The sequence below is a fragment of the Harmonia axyridis genome, chromosome 3 (genome assembly GCF_914767665.1).
Source record: "Harmonia axyridis chromosome 3, icHarAxyr1.1, whole genome shotgun sequence".
Lineage (NCBI taxonomy): Eukaryota > Metazoa > Arthropoda > Insecta > Coleoptera > Coccinellidae > Harmonia > Harmonia axyridis.
The window spans coordinates 19522976-19533044 of record NC_059503.1 but is presented as its reverse complement, the minus strand read 5'-3'; the positions used below and the strand labels follow the sequence as shown (position 1 = coordinate 19533044).

General features: G+C 34.7%; 1 protein-coding gene across 1 annotated transcript; it reads right to left on the bottom strand.

The window, feature by feature from the left end:
* Positions 1-5093: 5093 nt before the first annotated feature.
* Positions 5094-5813, bottom strand: LOC123674971. The gene is made up of 3 exons (XM_045610161.1): positions 5653-5813; positions 5372-5530; positions 5094-5315 (listed from the first exon to the last, which is right to left on the bottom strand). Exons 1-3 carry the CDS (start codon positions 5729-5731, stop codon positions 5164-5166), a joined length of 390 nt encoding a protein of 129 aa, XP_045466117.1. The 5' UTR covers positions 5732-5813; the 3' UTR covers positions 5094-5163.
* Positions 5814-10069: the final 4256 nt, after the last annotated feature.

Genomic DNA, 10069 nt, shown 5'->3' with positions numbered 1-10069 from the left:
GCCCGAAAATCAGTTTTTTCCTAAAAACATTTTATACGGGCGAGAAGGCATTTTGTCCTCTATGATTCCAAGGGGTAGAAAAAGCCACTCCGCTTGAATGTATCAACAGATAATACTCATGAGTTGTGGAAACTGAAATTACTTTCGATGTTAAATTTATCCAATAGGCGGATGCCAAAACGATATTTTTATTGAGAAGAGAACGGGTACAAATATAAAATAAATATAAAAAAAACAATTATGAATTTTTCACAAATCAAAAACTACTTTTCGGTGTCATCTTCAGGGGGCTGTTACTCAACAAGGGAAGGCTAAAAAAATTCTCTATTTCAGTATCGTAATATGAGTTCATAACAGTTCTGAAGGAGTGCTGTAATGAACTCATTACAGCATTGTTTTCAGTTATATTTTCGTTTTGTGGTTGTCTATGCTGACAATCCTATCAAATTTTAACACACGTCAATAATAGTCAATATAATATAATTTGGATATATTGAAATGATTTGCAACATTATTCGCAATTTCTCTTAATTCTTGTGGTGTTAAATCGATTTCGTCAGACATTATTCACGAATTTAATGCGTAATTGTAAATTACATATTTCAAAATTTGAACGTACGATTCATATCCAAATTCTGTAATCTGTTAATTTTCGTTAGTCACACCAACTACCAAGATACAATTTAAAAGTCACTAGGATCTATAATAATCTGAATTTTTGATTGATTTCGAAAATATTTCACAAAACTTGACTGGAATATAGGAAATATTCGAATTTCGCATTCGTGTTGGATTAGGAGCCCATTGTTTTAGAATAAAGGTACTTTTATATGAAAGTCTTCCATATTTTTTGACCAGGAATCGCCTCCTAATGTTTTTCACAATATAATTTAACCTTTCAAAAAAAATTGAATAAGTTATGATTTTTTTAATTATGAAATTGTATCATTGCTATTACTTGAGTCACATAGAAAAATGAAACACTGAATCTTCTATTAGATATCAGATCGGTTAATTTTATTTTTGGTGAAATAGCTTCATGGTTGATAATTTGTAATCTATTTTCTTTCATTATTTTATGCATATTTTCAATTTAACTTTCAAGCGGGTGAAAATACATTGAAATTGAAACAAAACAGATTCGATCATCCTACAGTTGTGGTTAGGAAAACAAATTTTTGCTGAATTTAATTGAAAGAAAAAAATCCCGAAAGAGAGGTGTCAATGTTAAATAATAATAAGTACCTATCATATCTTCAAATGGTAATTATCTTCGGTAATTTTAGAAATGAATGTGAAATGTTCCTTTTGTTAATTTGAATTTTGTTATAATTGTATCTTTTGTAATAAAATTATGAGTTGATTTCTGGGACAAATGGAGCTTATATGATGTTAAGTTTCGGTGCAATCTATGAAATGGTAATGTGAGTTATGTTTCGCACAAATAACTATAATTTGTAGGTATGGTAAACACCGAAACAGTGGCACCACCAGGTAGGTCCTAGACGCCAGTCTCCTGAAGAATTAGTAACACGACTTTAATATAGGTGCCATATATTTCTGTGGTTTTGCGGAAGTACCTATCTCAATTAGAGGCTATCGAAAGCGCACCACCACCAGTTCCGACTACCATTTTGAGTTCAAAATAATAACACCCATTTAATTTGAACGTAGTAAAGTAAATACTATAAAGGTAGCTGGGCCGAAAAAGCCATAAAATTCGGTTCTCGGACTGTTGCCGAGATCACCGGAAGATGGAGCGTCGAAAAAACAATCAATCAGGGCTAAAGTCAATCAAAGTCTCATTTTTGAAGGTGCCGCGACCTATAAAGGAAAGATGTACGGTTCCACCTACAAACAGATGATTGACGATTCGACCCTCTACTGGATATTTCGTATTATTGGAAAAAGGCACACGTCAATGACCGCAGATGGGGAAATAATCACCAGAAATACTGATGTTTTCGAGCAGAGCCGTAACTCCAATAGGATTTGATATACAGGTATATCAGTATTCGAACGATATGCTCTTACAATATGGTACACATAAAAAATTTTTTTATGAAAGAATGAATTTTTCGTCAGAAAAAAAAAATTTTTGAAGGCTTACTTACCTCGACCATTAGTTTTTTCAACAGAGCAGAAATTTTTCACTAAATTTGCGCTGATCAGGGTCGAAAGTTGAAAACGAATTTTAGGTATCTAACCCGCCACATACTTCAATAGTGAATTTTAAGTATGAAATGCCTCAATTATCTCATTAACGGATTGCACGATTTTTATGGATCTTGGTGTACAAGGATCTTGTGATATGGCCGATATTATAGTGGTATTTACATTGTTGTCAGATTCTTTCCCTTTCCGTAATAATAATGAACCTTGTTATTTCAAATGGATCACCCTGTATATTTTTAGACTTGTGATATCCTTAAGAATAATTTCAGAATTATAGCTACATGGACATTATCTTCCACTAGGTTAAAATAATAAATTTAGATGACTATGATTGAATTAACTTCGAAATTATATTGCATATAGATATAAAGGAACATTTGTTCGGCAAACAAATACACTCACCGACAAAAAAAGTCGGTCACCAAAAATTTTACTAGTTCGTTGATCAAGAGCTCTTGTAATTTTCCATCGATTGTTTCTATGCCAAATTGAAGATAAATTCTTTGGTATTAACACAAACTCCAGAAAAGAATTCCTAAAAAGTTGATAGCTTATTTATACAGGGTGAAAAAATAATGTGCCTATTTCTAGTCCAACTTCTCGAAAAATTTTTAGAGTTGTAGAGAATGTGGCATAGAAACAATTGAAATCGATGAAAAATCCCGAAAGTTTTTGGACAACGAAGTCCAGCAAAATTTTAGGTGACCGAGTTTTTTTGCCGGTGAGTGTATAAGGGTAACAAAAAATTTGAAAAAACAAAAATCGTATATTTTTCGAGAAATTGATTGGATTGAAATCTATTATTTTGAAATACCTATTATATTCGACATTTAATTCATTATACAATACAACGTTAGGATGAATGAGTCATTCTATCTTTAATAGGCTTTAATATGTGAGTCAAAATTTCGGAACAGAAGTTTGGAGCAAGTTCTGCTACATTTGTTGTAATTCGAAAATTTGAAGGAACGAATTTAGGGTACTGATAAAACACTTTTTAGTGAAATAAAGACTCTGCAAACACTTCAAGAAAAGAAATTGCTTAATAAGTTATCCAGGCTCCGTTACATCGTCAACAACGGTTTAAAAATGCTCCAGGAGAAAAAGAATGTATCTAATGAAGAAATAAAAATCGAATCTTTCCACCAAAAAGGTCCTTGATTTTTCGGCATTGAAATGAAAAATCGCCCGGTCCCGTCAATTTTTGATTCGAGGGGATTTACTCTCAGTCTAGAAGAATATGAATATCAATTTAAAGAATAATATTCATTCTACGAATAGTTTCACGCCATTAGGCACCCTAATCAACATACACACATTTGTAATTTGGGTTGCATATCAGATGGTAGGGAAAATAAGTAGGATGTGAAATTCATATGATAATAATCATTTTCAAATATTATTCGTAATAAAGATAGGATCCAAAAGTATTTTTCACTCCGATAGATAATCAATTAATGTTAAATTAGAAATATTGAAATATAATGCAATAGTTCGCTTAATTGATATCTAACCAAGATACGTTCGAGTGATATTTGGGTTGCATAACAAAATTAAATGAAAGTGAAATATTAAATGAACTTCACAAATGAAGTCAATATTCATAAACAGTCGGATTGATCCAGACAATTTACATAATTTCTATTGATAAATATCATAACCCAATGGAAAAGTAACTTTCCAGGATTTTAAGAAATCGCTTCTAAGATTGTACCTCTCCACATGGAACTATGCCTTTGTAGAATTAGGAGAGGAGCTTCCAATTTTCAATATTAGAGCTTCCAAGAAACTTTCACTTCTTTTAAATTTCCCTGTTTAAAAACAAACTCAAAAATGCCACTGTAGACTCCTTTTTCCAGAGGCCTTTCGTTTGTTGTCAACAGATGGCGCAACAGTAGATAACAATCATTATGTGAAGCGTTTTGGCTTTTGCCCTCTAGATAGCGTTTGACTTTATGCAGTTCCCGTTAGCTCTACTCTACAATAGAACTAGATACAATTTCCCCAGAGATCTATTTCATTTCCCAGCCCAGCCAGAGTGTACCTTAGATATATTAATGTTTATGGGCTGTACCATAGTATAAGAAATGGATTATTTCCTTATACTATGGACTGTACCTACTAATTTGCAAAATTCGGCTTGCATTGTGCATTGATCATGCGCAAATGTGTTATTCCCAGGGTCTCAATATTTCACGTTTTACCAGTTCGATTTTGATATTTGCAATTTGCAGATTTTTCAATTGAAAGCCTTGATTTATTGCTTCCAAAATTCATTGATCGTGTTATCTAGCTAGCAGTATGGCAAAATAAAAGTAGACGACGTAAGGTGAACAAAAAGAGTTCGACTTTACGTATAAACTGCAAATTTCAGGGTAGAAATAACTTCAAAGATTTTCGATTAGAAAAAATAAATGAAAAAGAGCATTCGTTTATAATCTAAAAACCAAGGAAGATCCTGAATTGACGTGTATTTTGGATACTTATTTTAATGGCAAATTAGGAAGATATTAGGGTTCATATGAATTTATGAATAATAGGCCCCTTGTCTCAAATATATTCCTATATTACCTGAAAGTAATTCTATTGAATGATATTTCTTTTAACAAATCACTGTGTAGTTGTTTATTGGTTTTCATAGATTTGAAGCCTGATAATTTAATTGTTTTAATTTCTTATCTGATGTCTTTCTTCATACTCATCCCATTTATCACCTAGATATTCTCAAAAATAATATTTGATGAGCTCTGTTATTTCTGTATGAAATTTCAAATTACTCGATTAGTTATTTTATTCAACTGGGTCGAACCAAAGGTTTTACTTATAACCATTTCTTAAGTTCAAAGCATCAAATCTTTAAAACATTAAGCCTAAATGTAGACATTCGATCAAATTGAGTTGGTAAATAAAATATCTCATTATTAATAAAGAATATTTCTTAAATATCATAAAACGAGGTCTATACTCAAATTAAAACCATGAATTATTTCAACCATTACAGCCATCTTTAGAATTACAGGTGCAGTATTCGATTATCACATCTCCAGGATAATTTCTCGTTTTACAAACCATGTCATCTTTCTGTACCTTGAGATCGTCTTGGACACCACATGACCGGATATACTGCCATCTTCCATCCACTAAAAAAATAGATATTCCAATGAAAAAAGCGGAAAACTGCATTAATTAAACAAACCTCTTTGCCTTATCAGGGTACAAAGTGATGGCCTAGGATCTGAAGTTCCATCTGATCTACGACGGTGACAATTCATCAATTGGAATGTTGAATTATTGAAAGGTTCAGCACATTCAGGATCAGCTTCTGAGCAGCATACCCAACATTTTAGGGAATCTCCTAGAAAATTAATCAAATCAAGGAAAATGATTGAGAGAATCTTCATCATAACTTTATAAGTACCAAAATGATCTTCAATTTAGTTAAATCCAAAACAAACTTTATTGATGGTTTAAAATTACCTGTTTCAATAAATAGAATTATCACTAAAACTAGAACAAAAAGAGATGAACGAACTATATTCTTCTTGATAGACATCATCTTGCCACATGAATGAAGATCTGATTTATTTTACAACGGTTTCCAATAAAAAATAATTAAAACTTATTTATATCACTTATCTCATTTCAATTGTAAACAGAGATAAAATTATTCTAGTGCAATATCCTACTAATTAATAATAAGCTGATAGTAGAAGCGAGTTATTTTCTTCCGTATTGTACCGAAGTATATTGACAATGATTTATTGTTATGGCACAATAATTCAAGAGAGAATGAAAGGCAATTCAAATGTAAAAAATTGTAACCCTGAGATTTTCGTCAAATGCAGATAACAAGAAATTATTTCAGAAAATAATAATTCTCATATCATCTGTTGTGATTCTTGTTCTTTTTTATTTCATTTTCCATTAATTAATGGAAAATTAATACAATCGTTTCTTATATTCTGTATCACAGGAAATTAAGATATTTGGAATATGTGACTAGCCTGGGGCCGTGATTTCTTTAACCCGAAAATCCTACTTTCATATTCATATTCGATTAATTCTCGTCATTTGAGGGAGGTATCAATTTTCTGCTTTAGTATGAAGAAATCTGCGGCTGAGGCTTATCGAATGTTGTCAATAACCTGTGGTGAGACCGCTATTAGTGAAAGAACGTGCCGAGAGAGGTTTCAACGCTTCAAGAACAGTTATTTTGACGTCGGAGACCAACATGGTGTCGAAACGCAACAAGAATTGGCAGGATCATTGGGAGTGACGCAACAAGCCATTTCAAAACGCCTGAAAGTCATGGGTATGATTCAGAAACAAAGAAATTGGGTACCGTACGAGTTGAAGCCGGGATATGTTGAACGGCGTTTGTTTGCTTGTGAACAGCTGCTTGCAAGGCAAAGACTGAAGAGATTTCTGCATCGCATTGTGACTGGAGTCTAAAAATGGGTTCATTACGATAATTCAAAGCCTAGAAAATCATAGGGATATCCCGGGCATGCTTCCACGTCGACGGCCAAACCGAATATTCACGGTTCCAAGGTTATGCTCAGTATTTGGTGGGACCAGCTCGGCGTAGTGTATTATGAGTAGTTAAAACCCACTGAAACAATTGTAGGCGATCGTTATCGAACGAAGTTAAAGCATTTGAGCCGAGCTTTCGAGAGACAAATAGCCGCAATATAACGATGGACTTAATAAAGTGATTTTAGAGCATGACAATGCTCGACTCCATGTTGCGTAAGTGGTCAAGACATACTTGGAAACGTTAAAATGGGAAGTCCTACCCCACCCGCCGTATTCTCCAGACGTTGCTCCCTCGGACTATCACTTGTTTCGATCAATGACACACGGCCAGGCTGACCAGCACTTCCAGTCTTATGAAAAAGTGAAAAATTGGATCGCTTCAAAAGATTACCAGTTTTTTCAACACTGGATTCGTACGCTGCCCTCAAGATGGGAGAAAGTAGTGGCCAGCGATGAACAATACTTCGAATTAGGATATTTTAAAGACCTTACTGCAACTTCGAATACTATTCAGAAGGTTCTTGTATGTCTGGGTTTAAGAAACTCAATTCGACAAAATGCCGATGTTTCAATTTATATTTAAATCATCATCAGGGCTATTGCCAGATGGTCTCTATTGTCATCTTTATGGAAAAACAAGTTGAGGTGAAATAAGTTCAGCCGTCATACGGATTCAATGTGAAGTGGAAAAAAAAAACTTTGAATATAAATGTGTAACCAGTATTGTACCGGGTTTTTCACCATAATTTGACCGCCCCTTTAACTTTGTTACTGAAAGATTTGATTTCAAAAAATTAAATATATACAGAGTGGGCAACATATTGATTGCCATTTCATTTTTTCAATAATGGTAATTCATAAGGGGAAAAGGAGTCAAATATAGAAAAATATACAGGGTGTTCCATTTGGGAAATGAAGTTGCAATCAATATATTGCCCACTCTCTATATATTTCATTTTTTGAAATCATTTTAAAAAACACTTGTTGATTTCGTGAAAATTTTGTAGAAAACATTTTTTTGTACCTCTTTCAGTAACTAAGTTAAAGGGGGGGGTTCAAATTATTGTGAAAACTCGGCACAATGGAGCCTCGAATTTCGGAAAAAAACGGCGGAAGCAAAGTTGTACGCCTATGTTCTTCAAGTAAAAAAAAAATAATCTGCTTTATTAAAACCCCCTCAGAAATCACCCAGTGTCGAGGCTAATAAATTCCCAATATCTAAGGGTTAATTACAATGAGCTCGGTTTCTCGTCAACCCATTCCCGAGATGACACCATTAGAAAACGGATGGATTATGAAAAGCGCTTGCTGCCGCATATCCATGACAGACAGAAGGGGGCCGCCGTGAGGGGAAAAGAAGGAGGGGGGAGATCGTATGCGGATTTGACGGGTGTGGGAGGGGGAGGCTCCAGCTCTGATTTCAATAGAACGGGAGAACTGTGACGCGATCCCCGAAGGGGAGATTTTTATATTGGCGAGATGAGTCGAGTGCCTAACCATACCCCCACTCTCCCCTCACCATCCGAGTATTAAACGCTGCTCACAATGGAGATCTGTCAATTATCAAGAGATTTATTTGGATGTGTAGTCGTTCTAGATCCCGTTACATCTGTACGTTTTTTCAATCGTTTTCGATTGCTTTTTCGTGAAAACGAGAGATGTTTCTGAACGCGACTAGACTGTTTGTTGCGAAACGAAAACAGATTACGATTTTGATTGGAGCACATATTTATCTGGAATTACTTCATGAATGTCGATCAAAACACGGGTTTGACTAAAGACGGGGTGAGGTCAAAATTTGACATAAAGAGCCCTAAGAAACCCTTCGAGTGAGTTCTCCATTGACGACTTATCTCAAAGTTGGAAGACCTTGACGTAAGGAATTAGAGCTTCTGGTCTGCTAGAACTTTTCGAGTGGGAGAAGGTGTTACTCTCTCTTCTTCAGATAGACCAGTTGCGTCCGGTGTGCCGCAGGAATCGATTCTTGGTACAATATTTGTCCTGCTGTATATCTCCGATTTGCCATGCATATCAAGATCGTCTTGCCTGCATGTTGCAGACCGCTCCACTCTACAGAAAGATTTGAACGTGTTGAGTCTGTGGTATGCTATTTATTTTTTTCCCTCTCCAATAGTGCTCAGTGTTCCATATTGTTAGAAACAATTCATTCCTTGATTGACAAATAGAAAACTCTGTCATCGGTGCTCCCATCATTCTTACTTTTGGAATAAATATCAGGAATGATCTACCTTGGTCTCAACATATCTGTTTGAATGCGAACAACGCAATAGATAGTTTTCATTTCACTGGAATCATTTCAGGGATGTACCTCAAAACTTTGAATACCATTACGGAGTATTCTTCACGAGCTGACGCTGCTCCTCTAGAGTTGGTTCAACGATGGGTAACTAGTTTCCTATAAGATAAGGATTCGCCCAGCCTTCGTGAGAGAATAGGTTGCAAATTTTCAATTTGAACCTTCATAAAAACTAGGTGCAATATGATTTTCACCTCCAATGCTTCTTGCGGTTGTTTTTGCGACAACTCTTCTACTTAAACAATATCCACTTGAAGGGCTAGTCCCTTCAACCAAGAAAAGAAGATTTCCGGACATCCCAACTGCAATTACGTATCACGTTGTTTCATCTTTGGAATGGACCAGCCGGAGACCTAGTTGATGCATTTTCCATCTACCTAATTTGTGTATATAGATTCTCGTTCCTCTACTGTTGCTTTGATCGTAATAATGATAATAATAAAAGCTTTCGTGCTACCTTGCAATGTTTTCCAATCGAACAGTAAAATTTCAATAAACCTCCTAGCTGCTTCATCTATTACTTATTCCGGTCTTAAGTACCATGAGCCATGGTATTGTAGTCTTCACTTTAGGCACGCTTATTCGAAAAGTACCTTTCTGAATGACGTTTATAATACAACCATTATGATGTTCGAATATTGGAATAAATATTGTTCATAATTACTTATGTGATGTCTACTTGATACCTCTGATCTTCTTTGGGGAGAATTAACATATACACAACATTGAGTTTGAGAAAGCTGACGGCTATCAAGGCCAGATTGTTTAAAAAGATTTGAAATTTACAGGATTTGTAGATGTCTAGCTAGCTTTCTACCTTTCTTAGACGTCTTAGTAAAAATAAACTCACAAGGCAAACAAAGAATCACGATCAACAGAAAACCAATTTACACAAATAGGTACATCTACAGGAACTCTAATCATCATCTACAACGCAAAGAGGTGCAACACTTGAAGAGGCAAAATACCTTCAGGAGGAATTGTATCTCTTGAGACAGGCCTTTTGATCCAATGGTTATGGCTTGAAAGTAATCGAACAGT

Coding starts and splice junctions, on each gene's coding strand:
- LOC123674971 (XM_045610161.1), bottom strand. CDS start 5,731: ATGATGTCTATCAAGAAGAATATAGTTCGTTCATCTCTTTTTGTTCTA. Junction 5,531..5,652: donor AATTCTATTTATTGAAACAG/GTAATTTTAAAC, acceptor TTAATTTTCTAG/GAGATTCCCTAAAATGTTGG. Junction 5,316..5,371: donor TACCCTGATAAGGCAAAGAG/GTTTGTTTAATT, acceptor CTATTTTTTTAG/TGGATGGAAGATGGCAGTAT.